The 20,881-nt window shown below is 50.5% G+C and overlaps 1 protein-coding gene across 2 annotated transcripts in view; it reads left to right on the top strand.

Annotated features, from left to right (window-relative positions):
• SLC24A4 (solute carrier family 24 (sodium/potassium/calcium exchanger), member 4) overlaps nucleotides 1–19,845 on the top strand; it is a 124,516-nt gene extending 104,671 nt beyond the window's left edge. For both annotated transcript variants that reach the window (XM_015557673.1, XM_015557672.1), the window contains exons 11-16: nucleotides 1–68; nucleotides 11,648–11,814; nucleotides 14,878–14,992; nucleotides 16,479–16,591; nucleotides 17,023–17,088; nucleotides 18,453–19,845. The exon at nucleotides 1–68 is cut by the window's left edge and continues 140 nt beyond it. In XM_015557673.1, coding sequence (XP_015413159.1) covers nucleotides 1–68; nucleotides 11,648–11,814; nucleotides 14,878–14,992; nucleotides 16,479–16,591; nucleotides 17,023–17,088; nucleotides 18,453–18,605 — 682 coding nt within the window. In that variant the 3' untranslated portion in view covers nucleotides 18,606–19,845. The remainder of the gene's footprint in view (nucleotides 69–11,647; nucleotides 11,815–14,877; nucleotides 14,993–16,478; nucleotides 16,592–17,022; nucleotides 17,089–18,452) is intronic.
• Nucleotides 19,846–20,881: the final 1,036 nt, after the last annotated feature.

Here is a 20,881-nt window from a genome sequence, read left to right as displayed (position 1 = left end):
CCCCCCGCCGCCACCCTTGGAAACAGAGCCGGTGGAGGCTGCCTTCCTGTCCCCGTTCTCCGTGCCCGGTGAGTTCCCAGGGTGCGAGGCCCTCGGGCCGTGCTGTCAGGGGTTCTGCCAGGATACTCCTGCCCCCAGCTCTGCCCCGGGCTTCCTGTTGAACACAGAGGCTCTATGTGGGATCCAGGGCTTCCTGAGGGTTCTGGATGGGAGCCTCCAGGGCATGCTGATCACACCTACCCAGGGCTCTTCCTGAAACTCAGGGCCTGGTTCCCAAACCGAAACCAGCGGCCTGGGGTGAGGTCTGGGACTCAGCATTTCCAAGCCCTCTCTGTGTGTCCGGGGACTGGCCAGGTCAGGAACGCTGCTCCTGGCCGGCACCTCCCAGCCTCCTCTCCCCTGAAGGCCACACCCAGAGCGTGACAGGTGTCTCCTCACTCAGGTTGCAGAGGGCCCAGCACAGGGCCTTGGGCCCCCAAGACCTCCCTCTGCTGACCAGCGGCTGAGGGGATGGATGTGAGTTTTGGTCCTCACATCACACCCCCAGCACGTCAGCGCACCTGCTGGGACCTGTGTGAGCACAGGGCATGCGCAGCCGGCTGGGCTGGTGGGCTGATGGTCACACTGGAGTCGGTGGGAGCTTGGTCCCTGGCTCTGGACTCTGAGAAAGGGGGGTGATCTTCTCTACACCCAAGGAACGTATGTGAAGTTACCCGTTTGGACATTCGAGCAGGATTCTGGGGCGGGGACGGAGGCTGCCCTACCTCTTGTATTTTAACTTTCACATTCGTAAGAGGACCACCGCCCTGGGCACCACACACAGCCAAGCCATCACATGGCCAGCACCGTCGTCTCCCGAGTCCACATGCGGCCTCGCACAGGGACTCTGGGCCGCGGTCACAGAAGGGCTTTCGGTTCCGCGGGGCCTGGAGCCCAGGTGCCAGGGAGGGCCAGACGGGGCTACAGCCACCATCCGGGACTGAGCTGCACTGGCCCCGGTGGGACTGAGGACCTGCCATTCTGTCCTCCAGCCCCAGGAGGTGGGTGGCAGGTCCCCATTTTACAGACGTGGAGCCTGATGGGGCCTCAGCCACCACCTCCATGAACCCTGGTCCTGAGGCTGCCGCTGTCCAGGGCTCTGCAGGGACCCAGCGAAGGGACATGCCCGTAGCAGCTCTGACTCTGTAACGTGAGGTGGCCACCTGTGAGGCCCACTCGTCTCCGTTTCCTTGAAACCTCGAGTTTGGTGGGTTGGATGGGTTGGACCGTTGGACCCAGGGCCAGCCTCCCCCTCCCCTTGGCCCAGGATTTGGTGCTCCTCCCCAAAGCGGTTATGGGAAATCAGATCTGGCTCCCCAAGGGGACCCTGGGTGGGTTACCTCCTGGGGTGGGTGCTTAGAACGCCGCTATCTTCCAAGCGCTGGGACCAGGAGCTCCCAGGGTCTCTGCCTCCCTGAGGCCTTCCGGGGGCCAGGGCTCCTGTTGCCATTGGTCCACCTTCCCCCTCAAGCCAGAGGCTCCAGGACATTCCTGGGCCCGGCTCATGACTGGGCTGCAAGTTCCTGCCCAGTGTGTGTCCCCGCAGAAAGCTCCCTTTGTGCCCCTGCGGATGTGTTTCCAGGGGTTGCCCTTGGAAACCAGGAGTCACTTCCTCCTCCTCTTCCCCTGCTGGCCGTGAGAAGCAGGGGTGGGGAGAGGACAGACAGCGGTGTGGCTGCTGCTTTGGGTGCACTTCCATTTAGTCCTCGCAGCTGCCTCGTGAGGGAGGCGTTATCATTATCCCCATTTTACAGAGGGAAACTGAGGCTCGGTGGGGCTGTGAGACTCCCCGAGTCACACTGCCATCATGTGGGCAGCCTCTCTCCCACCTGAGCCCCCCGAGCTGTGAATGCCGGCACGGACTGGCCCACGGCGGTCACAGAGGGGGCATTCGAATGGCCTTAGTGGTCACATAGGGGGCGGGCGAATGGCCTTAGATATATATGTACCCCGGACCTACAATATATTCAGCTCACTTCAGGGAGAACCTGGGGTGAATGTGTGTTTTTCAAAAATTCAGGCCCTTGGAGGTTCTTGAAGAGCAACAGGAGGTAAAACTCACTGAGGGCTTACTGTGGACCAGGCCTGCCTCCCAGGCGTCCACTCACCGCGTCCTCGTGACGACCACAGTGATGGCGAACCTATGACACGCGTGTCAGAGGTGACACATGAACTCTTTTTTGGTTGATTTTTCTTTGTTAAATGGCATTTAAATATATAAAATAAAAAGCAAAAATATACATCTTTGTTGTACTATGGTTGCAAATATCAAACAATTTCTATATGTGACACGGCACCAGAGTTAAGTTAGGGTTTTTCAAAATGCTGACACGCCGGGCTCAAAAGGTTCGCCATCACTGACCTAGCAGGGGCAGAGCTGGGACTTGCACACTGACATTCTGACCCCTGGCATGCCGAGGGGACAACACATCACCAACCAGTGGGTGCTCTCGGCTCCTTTCCTTCAGAGCCGAAGTGCTTGCCTCTGTCCTGGCTTGTACACCTTGTGTCCGGGGTAAGCGAACCGTGTTGAACTGCATTGAATTATGGCCCTTGGGACCACACGTGCTCTTCTCAGGCCTTGGATGGCAGCCCTAAATCTTGTCTCCCTTTGTGATAATAAAACTCAGCACAGGAAATCAGAAATTTCCGGAGTTTTAGGGCTTCTTCCTCTCGCCCCACCGCCGTGTTCCTCAGTTCCCCAAAGCACCTGGCTGGGAGGAGGGAGGCCCGTTTCATGTCTCTAAACCCCGGGAGGGGGTACTGCACAAACGGAACTCTAGAAAATTCCACACACCGGGTCCTTCCTCTCAGCTCATCAGCACATCAGGGGGAAACGGGAGAAACCGCAGGTGCTGTGGGCTCATTTCCAGGTGAAACGCCACACGCAGCTCCTGTCTGTTCCAGGTCCCCGAGACACCCAGCACTTTATAGTGGAAATGACCTTGTTCTTGCCTCGGTCTTGGGAGCCATCGGAGTAATTGCAAGTTTGGTAGATTGGCTAAGTCAAGGTCAGGGTCTCAAAGGTGCGACCTTGTGAATAGGTCACTGTGGCTCGCTGAAGTGCCAGCTTACAGCCCAATTAGAGCAGCCACTGGCTGAGCGTTTTTATTGGTGAATAGCAGCTTCATTGAGATATAATTGACCTGCCATAAAGTCATATCTTTAAAGTATACAATTGAGGGATTTTCACAAGGTTGTGTATTCACGAAGTTGTGCAACCATCACCACAATCAATTTCAGAACCACAATCATTCCACCCCCAAAAGAAACCCTCTACCCATTAGCAATTATTCCCAATCCCATCTCCTGGCAACCACTAAGCTATTTTAGATTTGTCAATTCTGGACATTTCGTATAAATGGAATCATTCAACATATGGCCTTTCATGACTGGCTGCTATGTAGCATGATGTTTGCAAGATTTATCCGTGTTGTAGCGTGTATCAGTGCTTCGTGCCTTTGTATGGCTGAATAATATATCTATTCATCAGCTCATGGAAATTTGGGTTCTTTCCACTTTCTGGCTATGAGTGGTTTCTAAAAACAGCTTATAGAGCAGCGGTTCTCAACCTGTGGGTCGAGACCCCTTTGGCGGTCGAACGACCCTTTCACAGGGGTTACCTAAGACCATCCTGCATAGCAGATATTTACATTACAATTCATAACAGTAACAACATGACAGTTAAAAAGTAGCAACGAAAATAATTTTATGGTTGGGTCACAACATGAGGAACTGTATTTAAAGGGTCAGAAGGTTGAGAACCACTGTAATAGAGCATCGTGGAGAAAGAGGCGCTCTCTCTCTCTCTCTCTCTCTCTCTCTCTCTCTCTCTCATATATATATTATAATCTAAATGAAAACATTTTCCTTTGAGTTCCTTGTGGTTAGCAACAGTCTCTGAAGATTAGGATTAAAGGGGATCTTGGACATTTTTAGACCATTTATATTCCAAAGTGGGAAACTGAGGCCCAAAGTGGGGCGGGGCTTGCCCAAAGGGCAGTCTCAACTGGACAGAACCAGGTACCTAGGGCCACCTGCCCTGGATCCACTCCATGGCACCCCTGCAGCCAGGCCAGAGCAGTGCAGGCTGGGAAGTGGGAGGTGAAGGGCCCAGGACTCCCATGCAGTGGACATGAGCTGGGCCCTGAGGCCTCCTGACCTGCCAACAACAGGAGCCCACACAAGCTGCCTCGAGCTAAAGAGGAACCTTTTTAAAAATACGGTTATAGGGGCGCGTTCCGTCCCAAGAGCAGGGAAGCAGTTGGACTCGCTCGGGGCTGACTCAAGGCCTCAGTGGTGTCGAGCCTCTTCCTGGCTCTTCATTTCTCCATCCGTGCCTATCTCATCTGTTCCTTGGCTGCAGACTGACTGCAAATTCATGTTTGGTCCAGATGGCAGACTCGGGCCTCCACTGGCCCCAGACCAATGCATGACGCTTCCCACCTCCTAACATCTCCCTGGTATTACATCTGAGGTCCAGAGTCCCGAGAGAGAAAATGCCATCAACCCAGACGTCAGGTGTCCACCCCGGGCATGCAGGTGTGCTGACCAGCATGGCTCTGGTGGCCCCTGGAGAGTGGTTCTGAGGGCAGAGGGGCTGAGCACACACACGTCTCTAGCGTTATGAGAAGATGAAGGATGTAGCCCATCTCTGATGCAAGAAAATGGAAGTACAGAGGCATAGGTGCCTTACACAGTCGTGGGAAGGGCACTGTAATGTCGGCACCGGCGTGGCACTGCCACCATGCCAGAACCTGGGGGCAGGGAGCCAGAATGCATCCGAACTGTTGAGTTTAAAAGCTCAGCACCAGAGCTGTGAGCCGGGACCAGGAGGCCCCTGCCACAGCTGTGTCCTGACTCCCATAGCAACACGAACTGGACACTGGGATGCTGGTCAGGCCTCCGGGATTGTCTAGTGCTTGGGCACGGATGCCCTGACTTAACAGGAATGCATCTGAAGCAGCCGAAAGGTAGCCTGGTCCTACCTCAATTCTCCTCTCCAAATCGGGGAATCTACTATGAATCCTGAACTTCAGCTGCAAGGGATTCTGGGAGATGCCTCTGCAGACACTAGTGAAGGAGGTTGGAATGAGGCTGCTGAAGGCCAGCTCAGCATGTCCACTTCCATGTTGTCGTGCAGCCTGGAGAAAAGCAATAGCATTCTGCTCTCAGTTAGGTCTTAACAGATGACTTACCTTAGAGCAAACCTGGTCAGGGACCCATGTGGCTTCCGTCCCATAGTGAGGCAGAGGAGGGTCAGCCCCAGTTTGTAGCTTGGTAGACACATCCTCCATCAAGCGTTGCACTCCGCACCTTATGTTAGTACTTAGGGTCTGACACAGCCCTGCTGAGTGACTGGCGTGGTCCCCACTTCAGGAATGAGGAAGTGGGGGGCTCACGAGGCAACAGGCAGGTTGAGCAGATGCCACGGGCAGGGCTGGTACCCGGGCCTACCTGACACCAAAGTGCTGTCCTCTGCCTGCTCGCAATGCTGATGTTGGCAAGAGGGCCCTCTGCTGAGTTGGACGCCCGCTCTGGGATTCAGGGGGCGGCAGGAAGGAAGGGGGAGGGAGGAGGCCAGCTGCTGGGTCTGTGTGGTTTGCAAACCCAGGGACCCAGCAGCTCCACCCTGCCATCGCCAATTTGCTGAGTGTTTAAGGCAGCGAGCCTGCCAGTGGGATGGAGGAACAGCAAGTGTTCTTGCCTCTTGGTGCAGCCACGTGGGAAACTGTCAGTTCCTCGAAGAGTTAAACATAGTCACTGCATGACACAGCAATCCCCCCCCCCATTTATCAATCCAAGAGAAATGAAATGCACACACAAAAGCTTATACATGAGTGTTCATAGCAGCCCAAAAGTAGAAACAACCCAGATATTCAGCGAGTGATAAATGGATAAACGAAACAGGGTATATCCATAAAGTGGATGATTCTTCATCCATAAAAGGGAAGGCAGGACTGATATATGCTACAGCGTGGGTGCACTTTGCAGACATATGGTATTTGAACGAAGCCAGACACAATGGAATGTCCAAAATAGGCAAGTCTGTCGACACAGGTAGATGAGTGGTTGCCAGAGTCTGAGTGAGGAGAGGGCATGGGAAGGAAGCTTAATGGGCAGGGGGTTTTCCTGGAGGGTGATGGAAGTCTTCAGAATTACATAGTGGTGATAATTACACCGCTTTCTAATTTGCTAAAAACCATGTCTGTTTAAGCAGGTAAATTTGATGATATGTTAATTATATTGTTTTTATTTTTTAAAAAAACATATTTTATTGATTTTTTTACAGAGAGGAAGGGAGAGGGATAGTTAGAAACATCGATGAGAGAGAAACATCGATCAGCTGCCTCCTGCACACCCCCCACTGGGGAGGTGCCCACAACCAAGGTACATGCCCTTGACTGGAATCGAACCTGAGACCCTTCAGTCTGTAGGCCGACGCTCTATCCACTGAGCCAAACCGGTTAGGGCTATATTATTTTTAAATGGAGTTCATCTAGACTGGTGATTCTCCAAAAGTGGTTCTAAGACAATAGCATTACCAGGACCTGGGATCCTATTAGAAATTGCAAATTCTTGCCCCCGCACCGCCCAATTTCACCTGCCAAATCATTAGATCTGGGGCTCTGACAAGCTCTCCAGGGGGGTTCCGATTTATATTCAGGTTTGAGAACCACTGGTCTGGAGCTATACTCTCTAGATCACTCCTACGTCCAGGGTCCGTGAGTATCTACTTGACAACGTCCAGTGACACATACATCCCCACACGCCTTAAGTTAACCACGCCCTTCATTGGACTGTCTAGTTAGTTGACTGTCCAAGTTAATTGGTTTGAAGTTTTTCACAAGCAGCTGCATCTGTTCATAATTTATCCTTCACAATGATTAGTCATCTGTTTTGCTACAGTTCATTTTAAAGATTTTTTTACATATTAAATTGTCATTTTCCACTTCAAAAGAGAAATCTGAAAGCTCAGTGAAAGAACAAGAGCAGCCCCGTTTTCCTCTTGCTTATGTTTGCGTGTTTCTCAGAGCCCATGATAGGAGCATTTCTCAGATGTCTCTGACATTGCACTTGAAGGAATGGATGGGGGGTCCAAGAGGCTCCTGGTGGTGTTGGGGCGATGTCCCTTGGTGTAAACCTTGTTCCATCCCCCCAGTAGCCCCAGACCCTGTAACCATTGAAACCATGAATTAGTTCAGACTCTCTTAATGCTAGAGAAACCCAATTCAGGCAGGTGTAAGCCAGAGAGCTCCCATCTTTGTTCTTTTTTCAAGATGGGTTTGGCTATTCCAGTTCCCTTGCATTTTCATAATAATACTAGAATCAGCTTATCAATTTCTGCAAAAAAAAAATCAGCTGGAATTTTAATAGGGGTTACATTGAATCTGTAGATCAGTTTGGGAAATATTTCCATCTTAACATTAAATCTTTCGATCCCTGTATAGTACGTCTTTCCATGTATTTAATCTGTCTTGAACTTCCTTCAATGACGTTTGATAATTTTCAACATAGAAATCATGTACTTCTCTTGTTGCATTGATTGATAAACATTTTTTTCTTTTTGATGCTATGGTAAATTATCTCTTTAATTTCACTTTTGGATTGTTCATTGCTATTGTATAGAAGTATACCTGAATTTTGTACATTGATCTTGTATCTTGCAACTTGGCTGAACTTCTTTTTAGTTGTAATTATTTTGTGTGTGTATTACTTGAAATTTTCTTTTATAAGATCATGCCAGCTACAAATAGGGATACTTTTCCTTCTTTCTTTCTAATCTGAATTACTTTTACTTTTTTTTCTTGCCTAGTTTCCTCAGCTAAACCTTCCACACAATGTTGACCTGGTCTTTCAGTCTTTCATCATTAAGTATGATATTAACTGTGGGTTCATTGTAGATGCCCTTTACCGAGTTGAGGAAATTATCTTCTATTTCTAGATTATTGAGTATTTCATGATGAAAAGGCGTTAGATTTTGTCAAATGCCTTTTTTTGCCTCAATGGACATGATGGCAGTTTTGTCCTTTATTCTGTTGCCCTGGTATATATTGGATGGGTTAAATTTCATATGCTGAACCAAGCTTGTATTCCTGTGATAAGTCCCTCTTAGTCCAGGTGTATAATAATTTTTATATGTTATTTGATTCAGTTTACCAGAATTTTGTTAAGGATTTTTGCATCTGTAATCATAAGGGAGATTGGTCTTACAGTTTTCTCTTCTCTTGGTGTCTGGCTTTGATATCAGTGTAACAGTGGCTTCATAGAGAGCACTTGGAAATGTTCTCTCTCCTATCTTTTGGAAGAATATTTGAAGGGTTCATGCTGATTCTCCTTTAAACATTTGGTAGAAATCAACATGAAGACATCTGGTCCTGGCTTTACTTTAAAGGAAGTTTTTTTTTATTACTATGTCAATCTCTTATTATAAATCTACCCAGCTTTTCTATCTTTTTTAGTCAGTTTGGGTAAGTTTCTGCCTTTGTAGAATTTTGTTTGTTGTACCTACGTTATCTAATTTCTTGGGCACAATTGTTCATCATATTCCTTAATAATTCGTTTTAGTTCTGTGAGGTTCATGGTGATGACCCTCTTTCATTCCTGATTTTAATCATTTGAGTCTTTTCTCTTTTTTTGCTTGGTCATTTTAGCTAAAGTTTTGTCAATTGTGTTGATCTTTTTAAACAACCAACTTCTAGTTTCATTGATTGTTTCATTTTTTAATTTTCTTTTTCACTTATTTCCACTTCAATCTTAATTATTTCCTTCTTTCTGTTTTCTTTGGATTCAGTTGCTCTACCATTTTTGTTTCTTGAGGAAGAAATTGGGTCGCTGGTTTACGATCTTTAATATAGTCATTTGTAGCTATAAAGTTCTAAGTACTACTTTAACTTCATCCCAAAGGTTTGGGTATATGGTGTTTTCATTTTCATTCATCTCAAAGTATTTTCTAATTTCCCTTGTGATTTCTTCTTTGACCCATTGGTTATTGAGGAGTGTGTTATTTAACTTCCACATATTTGTGAATCTTCCAATTTCTCTTCTGTTACTGATTTCTAATTTCTTTCCATTGTGGAATGATTGTAGAACATACTAGGCATGATTTAAATCCTTTTAAACTTATTGATGCTTGTTTTATGATGTAACATCATTTAATCTGGAGAGGGTTCCATGTGAATTAGAGATGAATGTGTATTCCTGAAAGTATATATTAATGTTTTCCATCAGATTTGGAAAGTTTTTTAATATGAGTTCTTCAGATGTTCTTCCTTCCCCTTATTCTCTCTCCCCTCTGCCTGGCACCCTCATTATGCCTGTGTTGTCATGTTTGATGGTGTGCCATAGGCCTCCGAGACACAGCTCATTTCTTTTTATTCTTTTTCTTTCTGTTCCTGAGACAAGATAATCTCATTGACCTACTTCAAGGCTAATGACATTTTTCTTCTTCCTACTCAAATCTACTGCTGGGCCTCTCTCATGAATTTTTCATTTTAGTTATTGTGCTTTTCAACTCCAGAATCTTTTTTTTTTGGCTCTTTTTCATACTCTTTACTTTTTTATTCTGATATTCTATGGTGATAAATTATTCTCATACTTTCCTTTCATTTTTAGGCATTTAAAAAACTTCTTTGTGCATGTTTTAAAATGTCTGATTTAAAGTCTTTGTCTAGTAAATCCAATGTCTTGAATTCCTCAGAGATAGTTCTTTATGACTGCTGTTTTTCCTGTGTATGGGCTGTACTTTCTTGTTTCTTGGCATGTCTCCTAAATTGTTGTTGGAATCTGGCCATTTAAAATAATATAATTGGACAACTCTAGAAAACATACTCTTCTCCCTTCAAGTCTGCTTATTGTTACTATTTATCGTTGTCTTTTGTATGGTGACTTTGCTCAAATAATCCTGTAAAGCCAGTATTTTTTGTTGCGTGTGGCCACTAAAATGCCTGCTTAACCCAGTGTTTGAATCCAGCGAGTCTCTGATGGGTTCTGTGTATTTGAGGGCCGATCTTCAACACTCAAGCAGACGGTTTACAACCCCACCGCGGCCTTCGCTTCTTGCTTGCTCAGAGCCTCGACATTAGGTCGGGGTGAAAGCTCAGAGCACTCTCAAGCCTTTCCTGAGCATTCGAATAATCCGCAGCACAGCCCTGCACGTGCTTGTGGGTTCCAGATTCCCAGAAATCCGTAGGAGCTTTGCGAAGCCTCTATAGATACCACATGCCCCAGCTTTTCCTTGTATGATTTTTGGTTCACGTATTGTCTGTCCTGTTACCCACCACCTTCAGAAGCGTGATGCTCAGCAATGGCCTCTGACTGTTTCCAACAAATGCCCGAAGGAAAAGGCTATTCACGTTGCCTGCGCTCGGTTCAGGTAAAAGGACCCCCTTGGAAGCAGGATCTTCCAAGATTGCACCAGGCAGGTCTAGTAACACCTGTTCTCTGGGAATGGACCCAGAAGGATCTCCATCCTTCTCCTGCACCCTCCGGTGGGGCGCCAGGCTGCTATCTTCAAGGCTTCTGCAGAGCTGGTGAGGGAATGGAAACAGGTCAAGTTAAAGTTTCACAAAGCTCACTGTTCTTACTGAGATCCAGTCAGTATTCTTAAGGAGACACTCCCTGGATTGCTACAAGCCTTTGGTTAGTTCCCAGAGTTCTGAAAAGGGCCGATTGTGACCATTTTGGCCGGTGTTCTCACTGCCTCTGTGGAGCAGAGAATTTTCCTAGGTCCCCCCTCTGCATTTCAGTGCATCACCCACGCGCTGGTTTTGAGCCTGCATGTGCACACCGTACCCAGTGGCTTGTTAAGTACACTACGCTTGTACTTGCGGTGTATGGAGGCTGCTTTTCCTTGGGTGAATCGTTTGTGGATTCCCTTGGTAGGAGCCAGTAAGGTCATACCCGCCAGCCCGGACACCCACAATTTCATCTTGCACCTGCCGCGGGCTGAGTATGTGACCTTGGAGCAAAGGAGCTGACATGTCCAGAGTACCTACTGTGTGCCAGGCTAGTCTCTCCCTTTGCTGCGTGTTTCATGTACATGGGAGTGTGTTCTGTACATTGTGCCATGTCCTTCCTGCAACAACCAAGAAAGAGAGAAATGTTCCATTGCACAGATGAAGAAACTACCGAATACAAAGAACTTAGAGCTGTGCCTGGTGCACAGAGCACGTGTTCCATGCATTGATTGTTGTGTTGTTGTTACTGCAGCTGTTGTTTTCAGAGGAGGAAGTAGAGTTGATGAGATTTCTCCAGGCCATTTGAATGCCAACCCAGGTCTGTCTGATTCCCAAGCCCATCCAAATTCCACATCCCCATTCCCGCTATCTGGGCAAGTCTGTTCCCACTCTGGGTCTCACTGTCCTTACTCTGAGGGATTTGGACTGACTGAAGTTATTCGATTCACAAATACTTGGTGAATTGTGTTATTAAGATCACTTTGGGGGTGACCTGATGGAGGTATGTGATTCTGGGAGATCAGCTGCTCACTTTGGTAGCATTCTCTTGTTTGACTTGAAAAAATGACAGACGGGTAGATGGACAGGCATGTAACCCCCAGCGTGTGCTTCTGTCTCCTCCCTGCTTGCTCCGTCCCATCCCCCTGCAGAGGCGAGAGGGGACAAAGCCAAGTGGGTGTTCACCTGGCCGCTCATCTTCCTCCTGGGCGTCACCATCCCCAACTGCAGCAAGCCCCGCTGGGAGAAGTTCTTCATGGTCACCTTCCTCACGGCCACGCTGTGGATCGCCGTCTTCTCCTACCTAATGGTGTGGCTGGTGAGTGGCGGGAGCCGGGTGGGCCGGACAGATAGCCCCTGCCCAGCACCTGCTAGAGGGGGGAGAGCGAACTCGAGCACTGCTGTGCCACGTTGGGCAAGCTGCCACCCCCCTGACCGTGGCTTATTCTCAGTGAGAAGGGGTAATGGCAGAGGTGCATGCTGCTGAGCTATGCACCAGGGATGCCCAGACAGATACAGTATGGCACTTCACACAATGCAGGCACGGGGGGATGGAGATGAGCCTTTGCACCTGGCAGGATGGGCAGATAATATGGCGGGGGTGGCGTGGACTGGGAGTCAAGGACTGGGCCTGATCCCTTGAAGATGTCACTGTGAAGAGCTCTAGAGGGCTCATCACTAGGCCCCCATCCTTTCTGGAGTCCCGGGGGAATGTGAGGGAGACTGGAGTCAGTGGGAGATGAATACAGGCAGCCCTTCTATGCCCCTTGCCAAGGGATGTTCCTGTCCCCCTTCTGTGTTCAGGCCCATGTATAAACTGTATATAAACTCTTTTAGTCCTCATAACGACCGTTTTTATTATGCCCATTTACAGATGAGGAAACTGAGGTGTAGAGATTGAGTAATTTGCCCAGTTAGTTACACAATTAGCATCTAATACACAATTAGTTACATCATTCGTGAGTTCTAGGTTGGGATTAGAGCCCTGGTTTATTGTTCTCCTGAGTTTATGATCTCAACCCACTATCCTGAACTGCCTCTCAGTTTATTGCTGGAATTTTCAGTGCCGTTTGGGCTGAAGTTTTGCAGGTGGAGAGGCCCTGGCATAGCTCCTGGGCAGCTCCCCCGGCCACGCATCACAGCTCTCGGTACAAACCTTCACTGGCTGGGCTGGGCCAAGAAGGACCCCCTGTAGGATCCTTCCTTTCTTTTCCCTCCTCCATCTCTTCTTTTTCCTTCCCCCCCCCCCACCTCTCCTCCTCCTCCTCCTCCTCTTCCCCCTCCTCCCACCCTCCTCCTCCTTCCGCATGGAGCGCACAGAGAGCAGATGTGGTACAGGATGGCTGCATTTCTGTTGTGAAGCTCACTGTCAGCGTTCACTCTCCTCCTCACACCTGATGCCTGCTGCAGGAAGGGCAAGCGAGTTTTGGTTTTGGGGCAGACGGGCCACTGCTCCCTTTTTCCAAGGGGAGCAGCGAGGTGGGGAAAGGTGGGCTGAGGGGGTCACATGGCAGCGGATTTGAACCCTAGTTGTGCCACTTAGCTTCCATGAGACTTAGGGAGGTGGCCAACCTCTCTGAACCATAGCCCCCTCTCCAAAACGGGGAAGGTCCTCACTGTCTGACAAGGTGACGCGGGGAGGAGAAGCCTCTGTGCAGGCGCCATGCTCTGAGCTGGCAGCAGAGAAAACTGCTCATAACCATGGGTATCAGCTGTTTGCACCATGAGACACAGCCAACACAGCTGCTCCATGCTTGGTCAGATGCAGGCGAAATAGATGCTGGGGTGTGTGTGTGTGTGTGTGTGTGTGTGTGTGTGTGCACGCATGCACCTGTGTGCATGTGTGCTAATGTGTATGTGTGTTTGTGCTCATGTGTGCGCCTGTGTATGTGTCAGCCCATCTTTACATTTGATTTTTTTTTAATCCAGTGATACCTCTTACTAAAATGCATTCCCCAAACAACATTGCAGTAAAAAAAACAACAAACAAAAAAAAGCATTTCATGATATTTGAGTGGGTATGAGAATTAGGGGAGATGAAATTAACAAATGTGTGAAATTTTCTCTTCTCTAATTACTGAAAATAACAGTATTATTAAATCAGTTCTAATTAGCAATGAGTTTGGACACTTAGTAACTCTACCACCCCCACTTCTTTTTTTAAATTAAATCTTTATTGTTAAAAGTATTACATATGTCCCCTCTCTACCCATTGACCCTTCTAGCCTGCCCCACCCCCACGCCTTAAAGCAGAGTCTTAGCAAACGGCCTGGCAGGAGTCCGAGGACCCTCCTTGCTCAGGCCTCTCCCTGTGGCTGTGAACTCCAGCTGACCCCCGTTTGGGGGAATTTCTACTACAGACAATAGTGGAGTGCCAGGGATTAGCCTACTTTCTTTTTTTTTTTTATCCTCACCTGAGGATATATATTTTTTATTGATTTTTTTTTTTGAGAGAGAGAGAGAAACACCAATGTGAGAGAGAAACCTCTATCAGTTGCCTCCCATACACACCCCAACCAGAGATCAAACCCGCAACCTGGGCCTGTGCCCTGACCGAGAATCAAACCTATGACCTTTTGGTGTTGAGATGATGCTCCAACCAACTGAGCCATCCGGCCAGGGCCACATGTTAGCCTAATTTCCACCCAAGCAAGACATGCCAGCCCTTTGGGGGAAACAAATTATTGACCATGTCAAAATGCAGGGACATTCTAAATGGATCATCCCAGCTGGCACCCTGGCACAGCTGGGGAGACTGAGGACAAGAGAAGACTGAGCATCTGGAAGGATAGGAGGTCCCAGGGCTGTGCCCAGGGCAAAGTGACAGTTGGTAGCATCTTTGCTCCTGAACACCTAGACAGAGTGTACGCACATGCACACGCACACACACACGTACACACACATGCATACCCTTCCTTTCTTAGTCCTTCCATCCTTCAAGTTCTTAGCCAGGTAGTAAGATGATTGGACAAAGAAAATGGAGGCATCCCAGGAATGCAAAGATAACCCTGGCCCCTGTGTGTGTGATGTCTGGTATGACCTTAAAAACACACCAGCCACAGCCTGCTGTGCTTGCGAAGACCGTCACGGCCACGCGGTTAAGCCCTGGTGGGTCAGCCCTCCTCAGCGTGTCTCTTCCTGCACAGCCGGAGCAGGCCGGTCAGTGTGTGCTCTGCCCTGCGCTCCGAGGAGAGGACGTCCTGCCACCCTGGTGACGGTCCCCAAAATGCATATTACTCCTATAATGGGGGCGGGGGAGGCGGGAAGAACACGGATAAGATGTTTCTGAAACAAAACCCTATTCCGGGTTTTTTCATTGGCCACAGCAGGACTGTGTTCAGGTGAAAAGCACTCAAGATAAGCAACGCTCCCCCTTCTGCAGGTGACTATTATCGGGTACACGTTTGGGATCCCCGACGTCATCATGGGCATCACTTTCCTGGCGGCGGGCACGAGCGTTCCAGACTGCATGGCCAGCTTAATTGTGGCGAGACAAGGTACCCATCGCGCCTCGGCCCCCCGCACCATCGGCATCACCATGCGGCCCCTCACCCCCGCCCCCGTGACAGTTCACAGCTCTTAGGACGTGCAGTTCAGCTCAGCCGTGGAGGAAACTGTGACGTCTGGAAAGCACGTGTTGGGCTCCACCCGTGGGGAGAATGCTCCCCGGATGAACTCCAGCCCTCGAGGCACATCTGTGTGCGTGCAGCTCTGTGAAAATGAACTTGTTCTGAAATCCCTAATGTGAGATTGCACAGGGCTGAAGCCCAGGCGTCTTCCTTTAAAAAAAATTTTTTTAATTGATTTCAACAAGAGGAAGGGAGAGGGAGAGATAGAAACATCAATGATGAGGAAGAATCATTGATCGGCTGCCTCCTGCACGCCCCCTACTGGGGATCGAGCCCACAACCCGGGCATGTGCCATGACTGGGAATCAAACCGTGACCTCCTGGTTCATAGGTCGATGCTCAACCACTGAGCCACGCCTGCCGGGCTAAAAGCCCAGACTTCTTCTAGCAAACGGGGTAGTAACGAGGAATGTTCTGGTCGCAGGAAGGCAGGGTGGGGGTGTCCTATACCTCCAGCTGTTTTCCTCTGCTTCTTCGAAGTTCTAGAACTTGTACAATGTTTTGGTTCGTGTGGTCCTTTTTCTTGGGGCTTACCCAGCTCCGTGGGGTGAGCCAGGTGAGCAGGACCAGGGTGCTTGCTCTTTGCGGGCAGGACCAAAGAGCCAGCCTTTGTTTACTGCAGCTTTCCAGCTCGTCTCCACAGGTCTCCCTCCCTGGATGAAAGTTGGCAAGTATGGGGGGCGGGAGTGTGAATATGGAGGGAAATCTCAGAGCAGACAGGGGAGGAGAGAGGCGCCCAGCAGGGAGGTTGGCCCTGGAGAGAGGGAAAGTGGGTTGTGCGTTCCTCACATTTGGAAGCGAGCGCTGCCAGAGATTCTCCAAGGGCAGCCTGTGCAGCGCGGGCAGCCGGCCAAGCCTGAGAGGCCCCGTCCTCTCCTCCCACCCTCGTTACACCTCCCACCTGACCGGCTGGTGCCTGCCCTTCGCTGGGGGCTGCGAGGGAGCGTTTGTCCCAGGCCCCTGTCTTTGGCTTGTAGATGTTCTCCCTGCACTGTCTGTGTCCACGTTTCCCCTTTTTCTAAGGAACCAGTCATATTGGATTAGGGCCCACGCTTGTGACCTCACCTTGGTTATCTCTGCAAAGTCCCTGTCTATAAACCATTCCCATTCTGAGGCCCTAGGGGTGAGGACTCCAACATAAGAACCGTGGGACTCACCATTCAGCCCACCCCAGGCCCCTGTGGGCTTCTGGAGGGAGTGGGCCTTGGATCTCAGAAAAAGGGTTTAGAAACGTGGGGTCTGTGAAGAAGCCATTCCTGTTAGGGGACGGCTCTGATAGAGCAGGTAAGGGGAAGAACAGGGATTTCCCGTGACCTGCTCCTGGCGAATGACACGTGGCCATTGCCCCCTCCAGGCCTTGGCGACATGGCGGTCTCTAACACCATAGGGAGCAACGTGTTCGACATCCTCGTGGGACTCGGCATACCGTGGGGTCTGCAGACCATGGTTATCAATTACGGATCCACGGTAAGTTCCTCGCGCCTCCTTAGCAAGCGAGCCAGACGCCAGGCACGTGCGTGTCACGGGAATGATGGTGCCGTGGGCCTTTCCCAGCCGGGGGCTCTGGGAGCCACACTCCCCCCTTCTCCTTGGCACCCCAGTGCCCACTTTCTATGAAGGCTTCCAGAGCAGCCTGAGGGGTGCCTGCAGGGGAAGCCCCGTGAGCCCGGCTCTCCTCGGTGCTTCTGCCCCGTATCTCAGCCCCTGCCCGGCCTGTCCCCTCCTGGTCCTTTCCTCAGACAAGCAGAGTCCAGACTTGAACCCACAGTTAGCTGGTGGTCCACGCCGCCTGCTCACCTGGAACAGGCCTCCCAGGTGGGGGAGGGAGGGAGCAGGGCTTGCAGATGGACGGGCCCTGAGCAGCCCGGGGAGTCAGGCCTGTGTGTGTTTCTCTGCAGGTGAAGATCAACAGCCGGGGCCTGGTCTACTCCGTGGTGTTGTTGCTGGGCTCCGTGGCGCTCACCGTGAGTTTTTACATTTAAAAAGAAAAAAAAAAGCCTCATGTTTCATTGCATCGGATCTACCCGGTCACTGTGTGTCTCTGAAACCCTTCTTTCTTCCCCCCTGGCAGTGAGGGGCAAAGCTGAGGAAACAGAGAAATTCAGATACCCCACACACAATCCGTGCCAATAAGGTTGGGAACTGCCCTGGTTGGTGTTGCTCAGTGGTTAGAGTGTCGGCCCATGCACGGGGCGTGATCCCTGGTCAAGGGCACATACCTGGGTTGCAGATTCCATCCCCGGCCCCACTCAGGGCTTGTGCAGGAGGCAACCAGTCGATGTGTCTCTCTCACATCGATGTTTCTCTCGCTCTCCCTCCTTTGCTCTCTTCCCCTCTCTAAAAAAATCAAAAGAAAAAAAAATATCCTCCAATGAGAATTGACAAAACAAAAGTGAGAAGAATGTTGGCACCCACCACTGCACTCTTCCCTGGACAGCTAAGAAGTCACCAGAGGAAAAGAAGTCGGTCTCTCCCTAGGAGAGACGTCCTCCCCCAGCTCGTCAGAGCTGGCAGATGGGGGCATGTGGCCAGGCCTGGGGACTGGCACGCAGTAAAACTCGGTTTCTATACTCCATGTTCCCAGGACTGTGCTCAGCTCTTTACTTCTGCTGATGTGTCAGTCCTTACAAACACCGGGTGAAGAGCAAGGCTCAGGGGCGAGTGACCTGCCCAAGGTCACGCGGTTAGGAAGTGGCAAAGCGTGGAGCCCGGCGTGGTCCATGTCTGTAGGGCCCGTGACGTTGCTCTGATGCGGTGACTATGATCCCACCGTGAGGAGCCTCGATTCAGGGTCAGAGCGAAGGTAGTAAAGGGAGGTGTGGAGAGTCTGGGAAGGATTCAGAATGAGGGTGTGTTCCAAACGGTCCCTCAAACACACACACACACACACCACACACACACACACACACACACACACACACGTAGGAGAAGGAGGTCCAAGCTGAAGTTTGCCAGACTGTAGGCCAACAGCAGCCTTGGACGTTTCGCTGAAGAGGGCCGAGGCTACCAAGTTCTGAAGCAAAGGGAGGGCCTGGCGAAGACCCTAGCTGATGCTAGAGAAGGTCTGGGTGGGGAGGGCCTGTTCCCTGAGGGCAGCTGGCGTGTGTCCCCCCCCCAGGGCTGGGCCCGGGTCTCGCCTGGCCATGCACACGTCTGAAGCCGGCAGGGCTCGCACTGATCAAACAAGGCTATGCCGGGCAGCACCCGCTGCTCCAGCCCACGCTGTGGGGGACATGGGGGTTCTGGTCTGTGTGGCGTTTCCCAGTCCAAAGGCCCTTTGTACGTATCTCTCTGCCCCGAGCCCAGCCCTCACCCTCTCTCCCGCCAGGTCCTGGGCATCCACCTCAACAAATGGAGACTGGACTGGAAGCTGGGCGTCTACGTGCTGGTCCTCTACGCCATCTTCCTGTGCTTCTCCATCATGATCGAGTTTAACGTCTTCACCTTTGTCAACCTGCCCATGTGCCGGGAAGACGACTAAAGCCGAGCTCTGCCCGCGGGGAGCTGTTCTGGACACCGGCCTAGCGTCCGCCCCTCGCTCCCTCCCCCCACGCGTCCCCGCGCCGGCAGCCACCGGCTGTCTTTTCTTACACTGGAAGGAAGAGCCATCCTGGTCTTTGGCCACGGGCCCGGCTGCTGGGCATCCTCTTCCTGGGAGGCAGCCCTGCCCTCCAGAAGGCGAGATGCAGGGGCCGCTGTTTGAGCATCTTTGCCGCCCTGAGCTGCAGTCCCAGGACGTGGCGTGTGTCCCGTCTCTCGCGGACACGGAGGTCAGAAGGACTTCTGGGTGCAGTTTGTCCTTCTGTTTCGCGGCATCCTGAGAAATGAGGTGGTCGGTGACGGTGAAGTCTCCGGCGGCAAGTGCAAAATGGGAATGTTGTCCTCAAGTGTCTTCTCTGGGCCAGAGGGGGGCGTTGCTTAGGCAGCTTTTGCTGCAAAGAGAGGAAGAGCCACCGACTTCTGCTGGAGCAGGGGCCTTCCCCTGCCGGGGGTGCGGGGCTGTGATGGCAGACACCCCACCCCTTTTTCTAGACCAATTGGAAGAATGGAAACTGTTTTTTCAGGTTTGTTTATTGTTGTTTTTACAGCAGAAGCGAGAAAACAAGAATGCAATATTCTTCTCCTTGTATTGATGCATTCAGAGAATGAGCAATGAAATATTAAACGTGAAATGTCCTACAGACCATCATACTTGAAAAATATCATTCCATACAAAATGGGGACCAAAAAGGTAACACTCACGGAAAACGGGTCCTGTGTGTGTGGTGTTGCATGGACGCCGACACGCTCGGTGTGGCGCTTGGGAAGGAGGGAGAGACTGACGTCGAAACGGGTGCTGATCCAGATGCGGTGGAGCTCGTAGTTCACAGCCATACATTCCAGACCTTCCGTGGGACGCGGCACGCTGTCACTTGGGGTTTGTCATTTCTTTGTTAATGCCCGACTCTCAAAACCATCCTGTTGAAAGACCCACTTGTTTGTATGCCCAGCAAATCTCATAGCCCACTGAGCTGGAAGGAGTATGCCAGCGCTCGGCTCACGACCAGAAGAGAGAGTTCCTGGAACCGGAACTTGGAGTGTTTGAAGCTAAGTTTCTTGAACCTTACAGTTTGCTACCATGAACAGCCAAGGGCGGGAGGCTGATTCAAAGATAGAAAAATATTAATTTCCGATTGCTTCCGAGCTCTCAAATATATATTAAAAAGGTTTATGAACACAAACCATTTGTGGTTTCTAAAATGAAGGCACAATTCATTTTGTATAGAGGTATTTTTATTTTTGTAATGTTTCTACCGCAGATGTCTGTCCGATTCCATGCACTTTCAACATTAAGCTATTTTGCACGGAAGACTGAGTGGGAATCACCGTGGTGGTGAGAGGAAGGGAGGTGGTTAGTGGTGATTCACGTTGGTGATGGGGTGAAATCCAGTAGCTGATTCCTTCCGGAGACACAGCAGCTGTGACCCGAGGTGGGCCTCTCGAATTTCAGCGGGAGGAAGTGTTCAAGAGTGTGTCCTTTAAGTGAGCGTGAGCCTGCGCTGGGCCTGAACTCCGTCTCCAGGCTTCCCACCTGGATTTATAGCAGTGTTAGCAGCTACACCACACGAAGGCTTCTCTTTTTGCTGTTTTACCTAGATATGGGGTTCCGTGCTCTTCGAGTTGAGGATAAAGGTGATTTTCCTAAGAAATTAGCTAAGTGGGAGGCCGGGGAGGCAATAGGTCGTCATTATTAACTTAAGGTGCAAGGAGTGTCGGGGCCCCAGGGACACTTTGTCTTCTTAGCATAGCTGGCCTGGTCCCTCCGTCTTTACAGACTCATTGGGTTTCAAAGCACATCTGTCTCTCTCTTTAGTCTCAACACCCTTCCCTCCCCGTCTCTCCCCATGACATAAGTAGGGATTATTCTTCCTTTTAACAGAAAAATTAGCCTTGGAGAAGTGACTCTAGGTCAATGGCCAGTAAGCAGCAGAGCAGGGTCTGACCTCCAGAGTGTCACCCACTGTGGCTCAGCCAGTCCAGTGGGGTGGCCACCTGGGGTGGAGGTAGGGGCAGGCTGTGCAGGTGTGAGTATGTTTTTGCCCTGGTGGTTGGCTTTTATCATTTGAGTTAAAACTCCATCAGATATTTACTTGATTCCTGGGTGCCCCAGCTCATATCCTAGTATCTACCCCTATCCAACGTCCCTACATTTTTCCTGATAAAGGAAAATAGTTTCGGCTGCAAGGCGCAGGCCACATGGCTCCGGAATGGTATCCC

The sequence above is a fragment of the Myotis davidii genome, unplaced genomic scaffold (assembly GCF_000327345.1).
Source record: "Myotis davidii unplaced genomic scaffold, ASM32734v1 scaffold449, whole genome shotgun sequence".
NCBI lineage: Eukaryota > Metazoa > Chordata > Mammalia > Chiroptera > Vespertilionidae > Myotis > Myotis davidii.
Note: the sequence above shows the minus strand (reverse complement) of the source record. Positions and strands in the feature narration are given on the sequence as shown.